General features: G+C 36.1%; 1 protein-coding gene and 1 pseudogene across 1 annotated transcript; both read left to right on the top strand.

The window, feature by feature from the left end:
- Positions 1 to 8,651: 8,651 nt before the first annotated feature.
- LOC120273651 lies at positions 8,652 to 12,503 on the top strand (annotated as a pseudogene).
- Positions 12,504 to 13,112: 609 nt separating this feature from the next.
- Positions 13,113 to 19,168, top strand: LOC120273861. Its single transcript, XM_039280594.1, is given in 7 exon segments — positions 13,113 to 13,617; positions 14,400 to 14,434; positions 14,436 to 14,592; positions 14,703 to 14,942; positions 16,006 to 16,223; positions 18,092 to 18,343; positions 18,877 to 19,168. Coding segments are annotated over 7 exon segments (1,617 nt in total). The 5' UTR covers positions 13,113 to 13,193; the 3' UTR covers position 19,168.
- The last annotated feature ends 1,297 nt before the right edge of the window (positions 19,169 to 20,465 follow it).

The raw sequence follows: 20,465 nt of genomic DNA, 5'->3' as shown, positions 1-20,465 counted from the left end.
CTCACCTTTTCTCTGGCCAAATCCCCCAAGCCCTCTCCTCTCTCCACAAGCTCATCTTTCTAGACCTCTCTAACAACCTAGATCTCTACGGTAAATACAATGCTACTACGGTCTATGTCGAAGTAATTTCCTCAAACGCTATATATTAATTCGTCAAAACTAACAATACTTGGAAATCTCCTAATCATTCCAAAGTCATTACCGGAACCGATTTGGCTCTCAATGCTAAGATGCCTTGAGTATGATTTTGGTGACTTCAAATTCAAGGTGTTTAACCCAAAGTTAGAAAATTCAATAAAAATTACTGGTAGATTTATGGTTTACGCCCCTGCAATACAAATTGATTTGGTGTGGGTCAGTCTGTACAAAGTGTCAGACTGACAGACTGACTCACACCATATAGACTGATCCAGTGTTGGTTATATTATTTTATTTTAATTCAAATATAGGGTTTTTTAGATATCGTCTTGCGTTAGTGACAAGGTCCCCTTGCGTATATCCCGCAAGTGCACGGGTTTGTCGAAGTAATAATCCCGGATGAACGGGTATCGAATCTACAGGGAGTAGGGAATAAAAACACTTAATCCGCTTCTTAGCTATGTGAAAGACTAATAGTGATAAGTGTGACAATGATTCAATTCTCAAAAGTAAAATCAACAAGTAAGAGAGCACGAGTAAAGGAGGAAGGTAAGGCAATCGATAAAGATGGGGTACCCGGATAATGCTCCGCCTAGGACGATCGTTTCAAGTGCAAGAACCCTCTATTATGCTTCCTAATTAATGCAATAGTGAGTCGTGAAAATCCTTCATTACATAGTCCCAAATCTAAGGTCAACCATGCCTAACTCTATACATATCCCGGAGGAGAGATTAGATAACCTCTCAACCTCGCACTCGCATAGAGTTGCAATGAGCTCTAGGGATTCCAAGTGATAAATCTCTTTCTAATTATAGACCTAACCCTTTGGTCCAGGTGGAAGGTCCCTAACCACGATTAAGCCCTACATACTAAGATCACCTCAATGCTTCACTCCGTTGCACGCGCAACTAAGCCCCAGCAGAGGGTCATCCCTTAGACCATTCACTCTATTATGGCCGCAAAAAACTCGAGGAATGGAGGTAGAATCTATCACGTCGGAGGGGAAATGGGACGCTCCTGTACCTCTTGACTCACCCTCTCAATCCTCTCCAACCTAACTTTGTCTAACACTCGTGGTGTGTCATTCACTCACAAGGTTACCAATAAGAACTCTCAACCCTAGTGTCACTCTAGGGGAAATGTTCATACAATCAAGCATTCAAGGTTGGAACTCACAACAAACATCAATTGATTGAAAGCATAATAAAGAGATTCAATGAAACAAATACATCATAGGGTTCACAAATACCCAAGTACCCACTAGGGGTTTAGCTCTCCATGGAGCTAAGTACAATCAAAGAAATAGAATGTAAAAGCAATGAATTCATAGAAAACCCCCTTGATGGTCGTGTCGATGGTCTTGTGGAGAGTCCTCTACTCGTCGCAAGGGATCCTTTGTCCGGCCTAGGATACACCTCGCCGGATCGGTGCCGACGAAAGCTCTCCCAATAACCTTCTTCCAAACAACGCGCGATGTCGGAGCCGTAGGATTTCACACGCCTGTGGATTTTTCACACGCCCATGTGGAATTTCCACACAGGCGTGGGTAATTTCCACACGCCCGTGTGGATTCTCTAGAATTGTGATTTTCGGCCGGCTGTGAACAGTAACTGCTACGGTGCTTTGCTACAGTGATTTGATGCAGTACATGCTACAGTACTCTTCCAAAAATACTCCCGAATCCACTTTTCATCGAGGTAACATAAACGGGCACACGTTTATTCCGTGGATCGCTTTGCTTCTTCAATGACGGATAAGTTGATGGAGATCTTGTTCTATGTGCATAAGTCGGAATGTTTGAGTGTGACTGCCTTTGTGCTCCTCCAAATGGGTATGCAAACTCAAATACGGGGAGGTTGGCACACACTCTAGCATCTCGCACCCGAATTATATCTTCGCGTTTGAACTTTAGCAAGATTTTCTCCAAAATCGGTGCATTGTGATCCACATTGGCTTCTTTCCTTCATAATTGGTTTCACAATCCTACCTGCATAAAAGTAACATAAAAGCACACATATTAGTGTAAAAACCCGAGAAAAGTGATGCTCAACATAAAAAAAGAACGCTTCGCATTCATATTGTACAAGCACTTATCAGTTAGTCTGTCAGTCCTAGATAAATTCACCACCATAAAAAATTCATGAAAATCACAAATGCAAGCACAACCCAAGTCGGGGATAAGAATAGCAAAGTGCTTGACAAGTTCAAATGCAAAATCCGGTCTGAGATCCAAACAATGGGCCACATCTGGCACTACCTTTGCTGGCACATTTGCCTCGACCATATTGTGACTTGCTCATGTACGAGTACATGAAGAATGAGACCCTAGGCCATGTGCTCAAGGACTTGGTCGAGGGACTGTGCGAGCTGCATAGGTTCATGCGGCACCGGATCACCTTTGGCATTGCTGCGAGACTCGAGTACCTACACATGCTTCATAGCTCAAGGATCATCCATCAAGACCTGAAACCGGCGAACATACTCTTGGATGACATTATTGTTGGAAACTGCAAGGTTTTGAAGAAAACTCACATGTCCTGCCTTGAATCAACTACGCGATTGATCAAAATCCTTTAGCTTGCAGCTTGATCTGCAAGCAAATGTCAAGGAGAAGAGAAGGAGAGGAACAAAGTTTAGAGACGAAGAATGATTAATTTTATTGATCAAGCTAAGGATTACAAAAAGATGAGCTTATTTATATGAGTTCATTCGTTTGTACTAAAAGCTGTTATAACTGAGTGTGCTGACTTGGCATTAGTTATAACTGAATATGCTGAGTTGGCATAAAGTTTCCCAACTCAGCATAACAACAAACTCTATAACAAAAAAAGCTGTTGAAATACATGTTTCTCACGTGACCTGCTCTGTAATAAGGTTTAATTCAATGAACTGCTGGAAATGAATTACTGATCTTCATCTTCTAATCTTCACATTCTCCTCGTTTTTTTTCTTTTTTGTTAACTTTAACTTCTCCAACACCCCTTGAAGTGGGAGAGTGTAGATAATTAGCACACTCCCAACTTAGAAAGTATTCTTTAATGTTGAGGTCCAGATAAAGACTTAGTAAATATGTCTGCTAACTAAAATTTTGAAGGAACACGATGTAATGAAATTAACCTTGCTTGAACTTGTTCTCAAACGAAGTGGCAATCCAATTCTATATGCTTGGTGCATTCATGAAAAACAAGGTTCTTTGCTATATGAATAACTGCTTGATTATCACATTTCAATGAAATTGGAGTAATTGAATCCATTGTGTGCTTACTCAGCAATCTAGTGAGCCATGAAATTTCAGCACATACTCAGTGCATGGACCTGTATTCAGCTTCTGCAAATGATAAATCCATTGTAGTTTGCTTTTTAGACTTCCATGATATAGGAGATTGTCCCATGATAATATAAAACAGGTATGGTGTTTGTAAGATAATTCAATTTCCCAACTAACCTTCTATATATTGAAGGTTCAGCCAGTGGTTCATTTATAATAGGAGTTAGCTTTAAACCTAATACTAGAGAACTTGAGATTGGTGAGCGATTCTCACAATTAAAGTCTTTGAGTAAATCCAATGTGAATTTCTTTTGAGCCAAAATGAATCCTTCTTCATGATATACTGCTTCAATTCTGAGAAAATAATGCAAAATGCCTAGATCTTTCATCTTAAATTTTTTATCAAGGCATTCCTTCAATTTCTGCATTTCATCAAAGTCATCCCCAGTTATCAAAATGTCATCTACATACACTGCCAGAAAAACATTTCACCCATTGGTCTTTTTATAAAAAAGAGAATAGTTATTCTTAAAATTCTAGTAACCTTTATCCTTCAATGCTTCAGAAAGTTTATAATGCCACTGCCTTGAAGCCTGTTTAAGATCATATAATGACTTCTTCAATTTGCACCAAGTTATAAGCTTCACTGTTAAATCCTGGTGGTCTTTTCATATAAACTTCTTCATGTAAATCACCATGTAAGAAAGCATTGTTTACATCCAATTGAAAAAGCTTCCAATGCTTTTTACTGCAAATGCTATTAAGCTCCTCACTATGGTCATTTTAACATCTGAGGAAAAAGTCTCAGTGTAATCAACACCATATTTTTTAGTAAAGCCTCTGTCTACTAGCCTATCTTTGAATCTTCACACTTCCATCTGATTTATACTTAACCTTGTAGATCCATTTGCATCTAATGGGACTTTCTCCTTTTGGTATTGGAACCATATCCCATTATTATCTTCAAGAACTTTAAATTCTTGTTGCATAACTTCTTTCCAAGCAAGACATCTTATTGCCTCTTCATAAGTTTGTGGCTCAATTATAGTAGGTAATAGAGCAAGCATATCTCGATTGTGATGTGAAAGAGAAGGGAAATAGATGTGGTTAGGAGTAAAATAAGAATTGGTAAGAGTATGAGCACAATTAACATAACTAAGTAATGAATTATGAGAGTTATTAATTTTGATAGTATTGCAAATATAGTCATTCAAGTAGACTGGAGCATTGTGTGATATGGTAGATCTTTTGAGAAGCATAGAATTTGTCAAAGCATTTTTATTTGACACAATGGATTCAGAAGTTGATGGAGAATTTGACACAGTAGTTGGTAAAGAATAAGAGTTGGAATTTTGTTCTGTAATGGAATGAACATTTTAATTGGAAAAATTTTGTGAAGCTGTGTTGGGAAAATTGTCTTGCAATGAAGGAGGTGAGAAAGAATAGTTACTAGCTTTACTGTTATAGACCTTATGTAAATGAAAAACAGTTTCGTGAGAAATTACATTCTTAGAAACAACAATTTCTAGAGTATCAAGAAGAAGAACTTTGTAACCCGTTTTGCCAAAAGGATATCCAAGGAATACACCATGTTTTGCTCTATTTGAAATTTGTCTTTGAATTTTTCATTGTTTTTTTACAAAACATAAACAACCAAAGACTCTAACATAAGAATAATCATGTTGTACTTCAAATAATATCTCAAAAGGGGTCTTGTTCTTCAAAAGTTTCCTTAGACTTGTTAATCAGATAGGTTGTAGTAAGAATACATTCACCCCAATATTTGATAGACACTTTGGATTGAAATAAAAGGGCACGAGCTGTTGTTGATATATGTTTATGTTTATTCTCTAATACTCCATTTTGTTGTGGAGTATAATTGTAGGGTGTTTGGTAGATAATCCCTTTCTCTGCAAAGAAAGATTTTAACTCCTCTGAACTTCCTACTTCAAAAGCATTATCAGTTCTAATTTTCCTGATTCTCACTTGAAACTGAGTATCTATCATTTGAATAATATTTTTTGATGTAAAAGAAGCATCTCTCTTAGTTTTCAAAAGAAAAGTCCAAGTGGCTTTGCTATTATCATCCACAACAGTAAGGAAGAATCTATGTCCTTGATGAGTTTCTGTATTATATGGACCCCAGGTGTTAACATGAATTAATTCAAACATTGAAGAAGTGTGAATGTGACTATGAGCGAAGGGCGACATGTGTTGTTTACCATGCGGGCAAACATTGCAAATGATTAAAGAATTATATTTCAAATTAAAGGTTAGTGAAAGAGCAAGTTTATTTTGTGTAAAGGAAGATGTCCTAATCTTGAATGCCAAAGTTCAAATTCAATACTATTATAAGAAGTAGTTAGATTGTTTAGAAACAAAGAACATGTAAACTGATTTTTGTGGAACAACGGATATAGAATTCAGAACAGAATATACTATTGTGATTGTTCCTCTAGTATGAGAATGAAGAAAGTAGTCCTTTGAATGCTTTATCATGGACTCTTCAATGAAAGACCCTATAGAAAGCAAAAAACAGACGTAAAAATAACTTTAGAGCTGAGTTGTTGAATTAATTTGGTCACAGATAGAAGGTTGAAATGGAATTCAGGAACAAACAAAACTTGAGTAATATTCAAATTGTCTGCAAGAATAATTGTTCCAATATGAGAAACAGCCATTTCATAATCTATGGGAAGAGTAATTTAAAAAGATTTAAGTAAAACATGAAGAGTGTCAAAACAAGTAATATCATGACACATACGATCTGAAGTACCGATATCCATGATCCAAGTTTTTTGTATGGGGGATTGCTTGCTACTATTAAAAACATGTGAGCTGATTAAATTTGAAAATAGTTCATAAGATATACCTGCCATAATGGTTGAAGAAAGAGAAGCTACATTTGCATTTCCATTTTCAAAAGAAGTCATATGTATTGTATCCAGATGTTGAGGTGAATTTTTAGAAGTGTCAATCAACGTTGTCGTTAGTTTGTTAAACTAAGCAATATTCAATTCAGGTATATGAGAAATCTCAGCATTATTTCCTTGGACAGGAGCTGCTATTCCTTTCCCATTATATCTATTATTCTTGAGAGAATTTGGAAAACCATGTAGCTTAAACCATCTGTCCCTTGTATGCTTAGTCTTTTTGCAGTAGTCACACATCACCTTTTTGATCTAATTTGGTTCTAAGAGTTAACTGAGAGATGTTCTTATTGCTATAATTTGTTGAATTTCCAGACAAGCCTGCATTCATGGAAATTATTTTAGAGGAAAATTGAACACATGATGATATTTCCCTTTGCTTCTCTTCTTGTATTAACAAAGATAGAGGCTTTATCATCAAAATATTGCTACTTACTGCATTGTAACTCTCATTCAAACCCATTAACAAACTGCAATAACTATTGATTTTCCTCTTGCTTTTGTTGCTCAAGTAATGAACCACAAGTACATGGAAAGATCTTGGTCAAGCACTGAATCTCATCCCAAAGGTTTTTTGATTCTAGTGAAATAAGAAGTAATTGAACTAAAACTTTGTGAAACTTGGCTAAGATCTTTTTAGCTAACCAAACCTCTCCTCTAGCTCTTGCCAAATATTTTTGTAGATATTATTATCATTATTATTAAGTTTTTAATATTTATAAATTTTATTATATATTTTAACATTACATGCCAATCACGGGGCATATACACAAGCAAATCAAATTTAAAAGGAGTGTATATATGGTATTTAGTTTTATTGAAATATATACATGTAATTGCACTAATTTTTATGGGCATACCATATACAAACAAAAAAAAAAAGAAGAATTTTCCCCTTTTTATGTGTTATAAGTCTCATTTATAAGTTTGCCATGGTTTTAACATGTTTTATGTTATTAATATTTAGTAAAAAAAATCTCATTTCATCTTTTTTTTTTTATGAAATATGAATAATTACAATCTACAACCATAGTTGTGAGAGAAAGTTCAATCATGACCTCTCAACTCGGAGAAAATATGGTACCATTCCCCATGAATTTAAAATTTATAATCATTTTAAATATCTAAAATATTATTTTTTAAAAATATTAAATAAATAAATAATTTATATCCAAACTCTTCTTTTATTAACTAGAATTTTTAACACAAAATTCGACTTCTTAAACAACGAAGAAATAGTTTCATATTGAACAAATACATGTCCCCAAGATGCTATCGCTTAATGATATGATTTAATATGTTTTTATTGGTTAATTTATTTTAAAAATAAATCTCATTCGAGCTTATCTGAAATTAGAAACATGTGACAATGTTAATTATCCATATTATGTAAAAAAACAAAATTTTCAAAGCACTAACCATTCATGATTAAGACCTAAACACCTCTGAATCCCTAATTAAGATCTAAACCAAACATGAGTTAAACAACTAATCTAGGGTTGCAATAGAACCGAGCCGACCCAAACTGAGCTCAAGTGGAGCTTTGGTATATTCAAGCTTTGTTTGATATTATTTCAACTGAGCTCGAGCTCAAATCGTGTTTATTTTGAACTTCTTTTGCCAAGCTTTAAGTCGAATCACTACAAAAAAATATCAAGCTCAAGCTTAGCTCGGTATTTAATATTATTGTGGCTAAATTATCCTACATAATATTATTGTGGATAATTTAGCCACAATAATTTACTAGAGTACATGTATAATAATTTAATTACTAGAACTTAACTATTGTAATAAATTTTAAAAATATTTAAAATCATTAAAATATTATAAGTTGTAATACCTAGCTTCTCACGAGTGTTAACAAGTCGAGTAATTTAAAGTTCAAGCTCAATCGATTATTTATCCAGGCTCAAAAGTCAGGCCGAGTAATTTAAGGCTCAAGCTCAATCGATTATTTATTCAGGCTCAAAAGTCAAGCTCGACTTGACTCATCTCCTTAATAAACGAGTTTTTTTATTTTTTTGGAACCAAGCTCTGTGTAGCTCTCAAGTCGAGTGGCTTGGTTGGTTTACAACCCTAGACCAATCCAAATATGGGACAATGGGTTCGGTTCGAGTCACTTCACACTGGCCTTACTTTTATATAGTGGCCTCCAACCTCGAGCTTGGGGCCCAAGAAACCTAAAATTGCATCCACGTGTCTTGATATGATCCGCAAGATCTATATCGACGGTGGATAAGACTCAATGCTTATCACCGTTGGATAAATGATCGGACGGCGGAGAAGAAACCCTAGATAGCCAAGAGGCCTCTCGTCTCCTTTATAAACCCTTGGCTCTCTTCGCGTTCGCGTCTCATCTGAAACCCTAGGAACTCTTCTTCTCTCGCCGCTGTTGTTGCTCCTCTGTGGTGAGGTTTCTCTTGGTTTTCTTTTCGTTTGTATTTATCTTCTTGAATTGTAGCATGCCTTTCGTTGATGTTTCCAATTGATGGAATTCTTCCGATGTTTATTAGTTTTTTTTCCTCCATATTATGAATCCATGATTGTTCTTGTAGATCTGAACAAATGAATTTGATTTATGCTTAATGTGATGTGGGGTGAGGTTTCTTTTGATTTTCTAGTTTATCTTCTTGAATTGTAGCATGCTTTTGATTGGTTTTTTTAATTGATCTAATTCTTCCGGTGTTTATTAGAATTTTTTTCATCCGTATTATGAATCCATGATTGTTCTTGTAGATCTGAACAACTAAATTTGATTTATGCTTAATGTGATGTGCTGATGTGTATATGAAGTAAAATTGATGTTTTTTGTTTGATTTATGTGGTGATCATTGTTTTTTTTTCTATTGGATTTCACTTGAATTTCTTAGTTTCGAGTATTTGAGTTTGTGATGGTATGTTGACTTGCCGATGTTCATGATTTATTGAGATTGTGCTTCTTGATTTGTTTATCCTGCAAAAGTTGTTTTTTTATTCGAATTCAGCTTGGATTTTTATGAACGAGTATCCTATTTTGTAATTATATGTCTATCTAACATGGTGGTTCTGGCCTTTAATTTTTTTAAATTTTGTTTTTGGAATTCCACATGAGTTTTTGACCTATGAGCGCGTGAGTTTGGATTAGTATGTTTAATTTTGTGTTGTTCGTGATTTAGTCAATTTGGTTTCTTAATTTGGTAGATAAGCTTGTTCTTTCTGTGCCTTTTTATATTTAAGGAGTCGTATTCAGTGAGTATTTAAAAGATAGTTGTATGCTCTTGGTAATGAAGTTTGGAATGAAAAGCATCCATCGTCCAATGGATAGGACAAAGGCACCTAAGCCTTTGGTATAGGTTCAATTCCTATTGGATGCAAATGAAATCAATCCATTTAGACATGGCTGAGAGATCTGATATGGATGATGATATGAAAAATTGATGTGACCCTGAAGTAGTTGGGTTGCTTTGGTTCAGTCATATCTCATCAATTGCTCTCCCGGCTTTGCCAAATTGCCATGCGGTTATAATAATCCTTTTTAAAAATGATAAACTATATCAGACAAATTTATTGTTATCTTTATTGTTTTATTTTTGGAATATGGTAATATATTTATAACTAGCAATATTCATATGTAAAGTATAACTTATGATGATGGTTTTCTTTTTTCACTATGTACTGTTTTTGTTTTCTTCCATTCTTGTATTTTTTGAATGTGAACTTTGTTTCCTCACTGGACTACGATAATTTGCATAATATATTTGCTATGTTATGTAACATCTTCTGAAATATGTAAGCAGTACTTTCTCCATACTGTCTTATGTGTTATTTTAATTTATTTACTTTTATCTAAAAGATCATTTATAAATGTTTTGGTTTTGAACCAAGTCTATGAACTGTTAATGGAAGCAACTTCAAAGAAATGGCAAATGGCATTGTTATTGTTCCTTAGTTTTATGATAGTTTTTTACTCTATGTAGACATTCATGCTTATATAGTAATGCCATTCCTTTGAATTTGCTACTCATTTTTGTTTGATCCTTATTTTGTGTTTATTGTTACGAAAGATGTGCTGAAGTTTTTGACAGTTGCTGTTCATTATTGTTTGGCATTCAATTGATTTCTCATGTTAATATTTATCAGTTTTCTTTTACATCTAACTGATCTCCTGTATCTATTATTGTAATAGTTGAAAATTGCAAGGCTTAAAGTGCATATTTTTAATGGTTTAAATGTATGTCATATGATTGCTGTACAATTTTCATGCTCAGTGTTCACCAGCTCCACCATGAAAAGCTTGTCTTTTGTTTTCTAACCATCTTATTTTGGTATAGCAGATTTTTGCCTGTAGTCATGGGTAAAGAGAAGGTTCACATTAACATTGTGGTCATTGGTCATGTCGACTCTGGCAAGTCAACCACCACCGGTCATCTTATTTACAAGCTTGGAGGTATTGACAAGCGTGTTATTGAGAGGTTCGAGAAGGAAGCTGCTGAGATGAACAAGAGGTCCTTTCAAGTATGCTTGGGTTCTTGACAAGCTTAAGGCTGAAAGGGAGCGTGGAATTACCATTGACATTGCTCTCTGGAAATTTGAAACCACCAAGTACTACTGCACAGTTATTGATGCCCCTGGTCATCGTGACTTCATTAAGAACATGATTACTGGTACCTCTCAGGCTGATTGTGCTGTTCTTATCATTGACTCGACTACTGGTGGTTTTGAAGCTGGTATCTCTAAGGATGGACAAACTCGTGAGCATGCCCTGCTTGCCTTCACCCTTGGTGTGAAGCAGATGATTTGCTGCTGTAACAAGGTATGCTTGTTCCCTTTGCCTCACTTGTTCTGAATGGTGGAGATTATGTTATACTTGAATTTTTTTTTCTTCAGAAGTAGAGTTGTTAAAAGTTCAGGATTACTGTATGCCAAATAACATTTTCCAGTCATCAGCAAAGGTTTGTACTGTATTGTTGTGTGTGCTTTTTTGCTGATAAGTCCCCTTTGTTCCTTTGTTGTAGATGGATGCTACAACCCCGAAGTACTCCAAGGCCAGGTATGATGAAATTGTGAAGGAAGTATCTTCTTACCTCAAGAAGGTGGGATACAACCCTGAGAAAATCGCCTTCGTCCCCATCTCTGGATTCGAGGGTGACAACATGATTGAGAGGTCCACCAACCTTGACTGGTACAAGGGCCCTACCCTCCTTGAGGCCCTTGACATGATCCTGGAGCCAAAGCGGCCCTCAGACAAGCCCCTTCGACTTCCCCTCCAGGATGTCTACAAGATCGGTGGCATTGGCACTGTTCCTGTTGGTCGTGTTGAGACTGGTGTTCTCAAGCCAGGTATGGTGGTTACTTTTGGTCCCACCGGGCTAACCACTGAAGTCAAGTCAGTTGAGATGCATCACGAATCCCTCCCAGAAGCCCTTCCCGGTGACAATGTTGGTTTCAATGTGAAGAATGTTGCTGTCAAGGATCTCAAGCGTGGTTTTGTTGCTTCCAATTCCAAGGAGGATCCTGCCAGGGAGGCTGCTAACTTCACTTCTCAGGTCATCATCATGAACCATCCTGGCCAGATCGGCAACGGATATGCTCCAGTGCTTGACTGCCACACTTCTCACATTGCTGTCAAATTTGCTGAAATCCTCACCAAGATTGACAGACGATCTGGGAAGGAGCTCGAGAAGGAGCCGAAATTCTTGAAGAATGGTGATGCTGGCCTTGTTAAGATGATTCCGACCAAGCCCATGGTGGTCGAGACCTTCTCTGAATACCCACCTCTTGGCCGCTTTGCCGTCAGGGACATGCGCCAGACTGTTGCTGTCGGAGTCATTAAGAACGTCGAGAAGAAGGATCCCTCTGGTGCCAAGGTGACCAAGTCTGCTGCCAAGAAGAAGTGAATGCTATTTACGAAGGTCCTCTACTACAGTTTTGGTACCCAAAACTGGGTGCTGGACAGACGGTGGCATCTCATCAAGGTTTTGTTTTCCGTTTCTGTTGGTCTTGTGTCAGTCTAGCTATCTATTATTCATTTTGATGCTCTATTGTTATTTAATATTATTAGAACTTGTGTGTTTCCTGGAGGAGTTTTGTCACTGCCTCCCATAATATTATGTTACGCTTGTTGGAGTCTATTGCTACTTTTCCTTTAATTTTATTTATTTAATGTCCTATCAATATCCTTTTTGAATGCTTTATTCTTCTTACCCTTTTACAACCTACCTTTTTTAGACCATATTAAATGGTTAGTATTCGGTAAAGATGGAGTTTAAGTCATGGCTGATGCTGATCCACATCAGAACTTTCTATCGTATCCTTTTATAATGCCTAAATAAAAAGTACTTTGATCCCTTCTTTAAACACCCTTTCCGTGGGCTCCTCATTGCTGTTCATCATGATCACCGCCGCCTCTTTATAACCGTCAGATGGTACCCCTTCCAATCACATCCCAACACGTAGCCACCTCTAAACCCCATTTTGAGTTGTGGCCCCTGTAGCTAATCTAGATAAGCATCTCCATTACCTCACCTAATCCTAATCAGCTGTTCAGCTCTCATCAACCTGATCAACGGCTATCAACTCACCACGTGACCTTTCTCAGTCGATGCCCCCTCGCCACGGTAACCGGCAATCAAAGGTGGCGCCCCACCCGGTACGTGGTCGTTACGAGCACCGTGGTCGTGGTCCCTCTTGACTTACTGACTTACGTGGAGGCATCTTCACCGTGTTTTTTCTGTGATAAACGAATCATGACCGTCCATTGACTCTCAAGACAGGGACTGGGAGAACCATTCCCATCGCCTCCTGTTTTAGATCCGCCATTAATAGCCTCCATTATCGCTGAACCTTAGCTTGGAGAGCACGCGAGCTCCGATCGCCAATGGCGGCGGGGGGCGGTGGCGGGATGACGTGGCAGGAGGAGCTGGCGAGCTTGGTGGAGGAGACGGGGGTCCGGTACCCCGCCGCCGCCGCGGCGGAGGATGACGAGCCGAGAGATCTCAGAAAGAGGATCGTTGGTGATGGGTCTGAGGATGGGGTAATGGCGGAGGAGAGCTTTAAGGATCAGGTCAAGGGATTTCTCAAGGCCACTGGAGAGATGATGCATGAGCTGGGAAAGGGGTGTAGAGATATAGTTGAACAGAGTCTTGTTGGGGTAGAGGATTCGTATGTGGCGAGGAAGCTTAGAGGGCCGTGTGAAATGGTGGCGGTTCGGTTGAGTTTCTTGAATGAGTTCTTGCCTGAGGACCGTGATCCGATGCGGTGCTGGATGGTCGTCGTCCTTGTTCTTCTCCTCTCGCTCTCTGGTATGATTTTTGTTGAATATTGTTGATTTTTTATTGATTTCTAGTGAGTTTTGATGTTAATGTGGTTGTTAGATCTTGTGATCTTTTGGTTCTTGGGTGATATGTTTGAATTTTGAATGTATGATTGTACTGGCATTGGGGAGTAGAAATTAGGTGGTGCTTTGGGTTGTTGGCATGCTTTGAGTTGCTGCCAGTGAAATGTATTAGGATTCTTGATGTTCTTGGCTAGGAAAATTCATGAGTTTTATTGGAGGGTTAAGGTAGGTGCTGCAGAGGAATTCATCTTGGAAGTGGTCCATGAATCAAGATTTGATCTTTATAAATATCTGTTTCTTCTTCTAAACAAATGCAGATAGATAAAATAATTCCTTCAATAAGAAAAATGATCATGAAATAGTAATGCAGAAAGAAACACCTTGCTGTATGTGTTTTTTTCCCCCATGAGAATCATATAAATGTGAGGTTCCCCGAGGTTATTTTCGGATTGATGGACTTCGGTAATGGGCCTAATTTCTAATCTTGTTCCATTGCTTCTTTAACTGTTTAATCTTGTGTGGCTCACTTGTGTCATTTGTTTCTTTAGCAGAACTTGGTTTGTGTCATTGAACATGCACATTACATGAGCATGTTTCTGTTATATCTTTGGCTGTGCTTTAGGCTTTAGCTCTATTTATTTGATTGATTTTTGTGAAGCATGGATATTTGTTACTTTTTTGTTCTTCTTGCTGCTAGATCTGAACTGCATCTTTTGAATTTCTGGTACTTACAAGAATAATTTGCAGCTATGAATGTAAATACTGGAAGTCAAAATTTAGTCAACCAACCAAAAACAACTGTACATACATCCTCCCAGTGCTGCTCGTATTCAGCTACCAGATGGGAGATACATGGCGTACCATGAACAAGGTGTTCCGGCTGAAACAGCTAGGTTTTCCTTGATCGCACCACATTCTTTCCTTTCATCTCGATTGGCAGGTGGGAATATCACTCTTGAATTGTTTTATGCTCTAGAAATGCATAACCATTTTCTTTTCATGCCTTCTTAGTTTTGTTGATTTTATTATATCTGCAACTTCTCTAAACAGGAATTCCTGGGATCAAAGCATCTTTGTTGGAGGAATTTAGGGTCCGTTTGATAACCTATGATCTTCCTGGGTTTGGTGAAAGTGATCCTCACCCTGGTAGGAACCTTAACACGTCTGCAATGGATATGTTGTCCTTAGCAAATGCTGTTGGGGTTCAGGAGAAGTTCTGGGTGTTGGGATATTCAGCTGGAGGAATTCATGCATGGGCTGCTCTTCGATATATTCCTCATAAAATTGCAGGTAATTATACTTTTCATGAATAAATCAGTGTAATTGAACTTATTATACAGACTGGAGTACTATATATATTTGCTTTGTCCAATCACTTAGATAACCTTGTCACTTAACTATTAGAAAGCATGATTGCAGAGAAATGATACATTCTTCTCCTTCTCTTTAACTATTTTCTCTTAGGATGAATTTCCTTGTTGAATATCTCATTTCTCTGTTTAAAATGTTTGTTGATGACTGGTGGACTGAGTGCAGGTTGTGCAATGATAGTTGTTTGTAAGGCAACCTTCTTCTGCGGTACTTTAAATTTTCTTGCGATAATTCAATTTTCTTGATTGTAGAACAATTATGCTTTCAAGTGGTATATAGTCTTGTTTGATGAGACTAGAATATAAATTGCAGTATATCTGTAAGGCATGGAAAGACCTTGTCTCGGAATAGCCTAAATGTTAAAGAAATCTGAAACTCCTGCATAAGAAATTGTCATAATAATTGATGAACCTGCCGTTGCTATGTTGATTGGTGCTCTAGATATGGCTGGGTGTGTAAGTATTAGATCAGTATAATAAACCCCATTTGCGCGTTCTGGATAACTAGGATAATGGTGAATGTACTTTAGTTAAGTGTGAACAAATTTAGAGATCAGAGAGTTGTCCTTTCGTTTTCAAACATGTATAGTGCATGCAACAGAAATTACTTGAATGTGGCCTTCTTAAATCCAGATTATATAGCTACGGAAGGAGGGTAGGAATTTTCTGATTTGGGAGATTTGATTCAAGGTGTTAGGAGGCCTTTGCATCGCATAGAACTTATGAAAAGCACTTGATGCACATGTTAAACTGTGATACTTCCTTTGCTCACAAAGTGGCAATATCATGATGTCAAAACTAATTTCGGTCACTTTATTCCCCAAAGTGGAAGCCTCTTAGACAGGGCAATACAAAAGTTTTTTTTTTTTTTTGGTAAAAAAATGGTGCTTGATATAAATATTAAGATCACAGTTCTTTTTGTTTTGCATCTGTTGGAAACTTTATTTATAGTCCTTATTTGATTGTTGTGGATGAATGTCCAGGTGCAGCCATGTTTGCTCCAATGGGAAATCCATATGAATCTGAAATGACTAGGGAAGAAAGATATAAAACATGGGAGAAGTGGACAACCAAAAGGAAATTGATGTATATCTTAGCAAGGAGGTTTCCTTCTTTTCTTCCCTACTTTTATCGAAGAAGTTTTCTATCTGGGATGCATGGTCAGCCTGAGAAGTGGCTATCATTGTCACTAGGAAAAAAGGTTTGCCTCCTCAACTTACAACTCACAACTCACAACTCACTTATAACTTTTTCAAATAAAATTTCTTTCTTAACATCTTTTTAGGTAGATGGATGAATTATGAGACCAATTTAGGTAATGATAGGTTATATATGCATTGAATCATCTATACCCTATGGTATTCATTCAAGTTCTTAAGAATACTTAAGTTTACTGCTGTAGTTTTCATGCTTTTGTGAAGCCTCTGCTGCTCTTATGTTCTTGATATTTCTCAATTGTCTTGCAGTTACATTTTCCACTACTAGGCTGGTTTTCTATTAGGCTTTTGCTCGTATTTTAGAAAAGGGCATTATTACCCCTATACTGTTACTACTGTGTATAAAATCCACTTTTGTTTGCTTCCTTTACATGGCCATATGACCATAGATTTTATATTTTAAAAATTGTTTGATGTTGATGTGTTTGTAATTCATGTTACATGACACGACGTCTTCAAACTGAAAAAGTATACATTTTATTTTATTTTTTCTATAAAATTGACATTTTGTTTTCAAAATAAAATTTTTATTTTTATTTATAAAACTTTGAAAAAATCTTTTATTTCTTAAACTTTTTATTTTTACAAAATAAGTGAACTTTTTTAAAATACTAAAATTTCTAATTTTTAAAAATTTATAGAATTTATAAATATTTACAAATAATTTTGAAAATTACTTAACTTTCTAAATTTTATAAACTTTTTGAAATTTTTACAATTTCTAATTTTTTAATAATTTTAGACCATCTTCAAAATTTTATAAAGTTTATAAATTTTAGGAAATTTATAAAATTATTTATTTCTTTTTTCAAAATTTTAAAAGTTTAAAAACAAAAGATTTTTTAAAATTTATGTTTTATTTTTAAAAAAATTCCACTTGATATATGGTACGGCAAGTTATGTCACGCCAGGTATTTGAAAAAAATAAAAAAAAATATATTTTTTCCACTTGATAACATGGCATAATGTGCCACGTGTCACATACACATCAGTTACGACCTCATTGAAATACATAAATAAATTTCAAAATATGAAAATACATGACCATATTACCGCAGGTATGTTATGCAAGAGGTATAGGCTAAAATAAACTTTATAGACATGGTACATAGGCCATTATGTCTTTTTTTAAACTATAAGGACCAGAGTGCATTATACGCTGTTGTATACTTGTATAAGGACCCATAGTGCACTCAAGCTTTCATATTATGTTGAATTAATATTTCTAAACGGTAGAAATGAGATGGTGTAACATGTGTTGGAAAACTTGGCATTCTAAAATGCTGTGTGTTGAAACAGCCATTTATTTCATTTGGTACCTTTTGCCTAGCTTGATTCTTGCAGTTATCATAAATGCTAATAACTACCTACCTTTTACTTCTAGATTCCTGAATTTCATGTGTGAATTCAGAAAATGTTTATCTTGGCAATGACAAAAGTTTATTTTTTTGGCAAGCAAGATGTGTTTTTGGGATATATATCACTCTCCTGAAGTTTTCAATGTGGGTAGTATCAAATAATCTTGTGCCCATTGAATGCTTCTTTTTTTAGTGAGTGCTGGATTCTCTAGAAGCTCGCATATTGTTAGTCATACTTATATGTAGTTCATTGAACCAGACTCTAAAAATAATGCTGTGTTTGAAAATGATATTTATTATTTATTAATGATTGTATGTAATCCATGTTTGGTGTGGTTTTTGATGAGTCTGATACTTACTGAAGTGATCTGGATTTGTTTGTATAGTGTAGGTTTCTCATCGAGAGGTTTTTATTTTATTTTAATTTATTTTATTACTTGATGACTACTTTCATTGGGCCATCCTAATACTGAATATGAATTATTTGTTTTCAGGACAAAGCTCTGATAGAAAACCAGATTTTCAGAGAATTCTGGGAGAGGGATGTGGAGGAATCTGTCAGACAGAGAGACACAAAACCATTTGTGGAGGAAGCTGTATTGCAGGTCTCAAGATGGGGTTTCAGTTTAGCTGATCTTCAGGTGCAGAAGCATGATGGAAAGGGCTTTGTTTCATGGCTCAAATCTCTATTCAATCCAACTGAACGTGAATGGGCAGGCTTCCAAGGCCCTATACACATTTGGCAGGTCTGGCATTAACACCTTTCCATTTTACCTCTGTTTAGCTTTGACAAACCATAAGCAATCTCATTTAAGTCTCATCATTTTCCTAGTAAAAATAATTCGGATGTAGAATGTAGTTTCAGATCACCGTTACATCGAAAGGATCCACAGATTAGACACTACCAATATTAAGATAAGCAGTTCTTTGACAACTGGCATAATTTATAATGTGCAAAGTGCATGATCTTAATTTCTGAGATTCCAGCAAGAGTTGTTTGTTTAATTCTTCTTAGGCTTAACATTCTTCTAAGTTCTAACACAAGATTATCGCAAGTTCTGATTGGTAAAATGATAGCTTTGATTTGTTAGAAACTCTTATATCTCTTTGTTGTGCTTGGTAACTACTGCAAGTCGAACATTTTCTAATTACAACGATCTAGTTGACGAATGCATTGCAACATTTGCGTGCTCTAGTCATCACTGGTAGTTAAGCTCAACAAAAAGCCAAATTCAAAATTGCTTTAATAATCACCAATGGCTTAACTGATTCTTATCAGGGAACGGATGATCGGGTGGTGCCACAATCAATGACTGAATTCGTAAGGAAGGTTGTCCCTGGCGCCACCATGCATAGGCTGCTTGGAGAAGGGCACTTCTCCTACTTCTGTTTCTGCGATGAATGCCATCGGCAAATATTCTCCACCCTTTTTGGCATTCCCGAAGGTCCTCTCAGCACGGCCTTCAATGACGACGAGAACATTGAGGATGCCGAGGATATTGAAACACCATCTGAACAGAATTGTGAAGAAATATCAGATAATCATACTGAGCAGAATGAATTGTCCTGACCTTTTTGGGCCCAACTCTCAAGTCTTTTCCTCTTAGCTTCCTCACAGTGTGCATCACTTTTAAGTGTTAATGTAAATGCCACAGCTGATTCTTCATTTTACCAAGATAGTGCCCTCGTTTAGAGATCAGGTAGGGTTTTTTTTTCTTATCCTTCAGATGAGATATGAAAGGATATCATCACCCCTTAAATGCTACAAGTTGTGTGGAAGCAGGTTGAAAACCAATATATGTGAACTCAAGGTTCCCTTTTTTTGGTACATAAATCAACACTGGGTGTCTATTGGCAGCAATAGAGCCATATCCATATTTAAAAAAATATATATATATATGTTTGGTTCCTTTTGATTTACTGCTGTTCTGCATAAAGTAACATGCTGGCAATTTGATCACCATGCAATGACTTCGTTTGCTGGCAATGGCATATTGTCTGACCATTGACTATTGAAGTGACCAAAGTTGAGCCTTTTCTGTGAATTAGAGAAGTTGAGGGACTGGTCTGAACAATAATTAAAGGATAAAAAAAAGAGTTTTTAGAGGTTTTTAGATAGATACATATAGATAGTCATAGAGATATAGATACAGATATATTTGCTTTTGTAATCCCACAGAACATCCGTACTGGATGTAAACTTTGGTGTTGGAAAAACCAAAGTAAATGAGAGAAATAAAAGGATGAATTGGTTCTTTGCTGGATGTTAACTTGAATTTGACTTTTAATGGATTGATTACACACTCAAGTTTCTCAATTAAAAAAAAAAAAACAAAAAGAATAAACTTTTGACAACAGGAATAAACGCTTTATATATTAAGGGAGTACGTGGAATGAAACTTAATCTTAAAAAATTTCTTAAATATTTCAGATTTGCTTTTTCATAATGAAATCAATACTGTTGGGTTATAAGTCCTTTTAATTAAAAAAAAAATACCTTTTTAGTACATTCACCATAAAAAATCATCAAGACTTGATTGTTTGATTTGTATGTATTCACTTTTATAGTCAATTATTTTTTTTTAACACCATTGCATCTCATACGTTTCAAACCATAACCAATGCAAGCCCTCACAGAAGACATATTTTACAGTGTGATTAGTATCACTAAAACAAAATTTTTTTGATTTAAAGGTTTTTTAAATATAGACAAAAGACATATACATGTATAGAATTAATCCTTTCACCTCGTTTGAGTTGAAATTGTAAACCATTTTTTCATTAGAATACAAACTAATAAAACACAATTCCAAATGATCAAGTGATCATTGCTGTGTGTTGATTATTCATAATAGATTAAAATCAGGG

This window comes from Dioscorea cayenensis, chromosome 12 (genome assembly GCF_009730915.1).
Source record: "Dioscorea cayenensis subsp. rotundata cultivar TDr96_F1 chromosome 12, TDr96_F1_v2_PseudoChromosome.rev07_lg8_w22 25.fasta, whole genome shotgun sequence".
In the NCBI taxonomy this organism is placed as follows: Eukaryota; Viridiplantae; Streptophyta; class Magnoliopsida; order Dioscoreales; family Dioscoreaceae; genus Dioscorea; species Dioscorea cayenensis.
The sequence above is the reverse complement of the archived record's forward strand: the minus strand, read 5'-3'. Positions and strand labels throughout refer to the sequence as shown.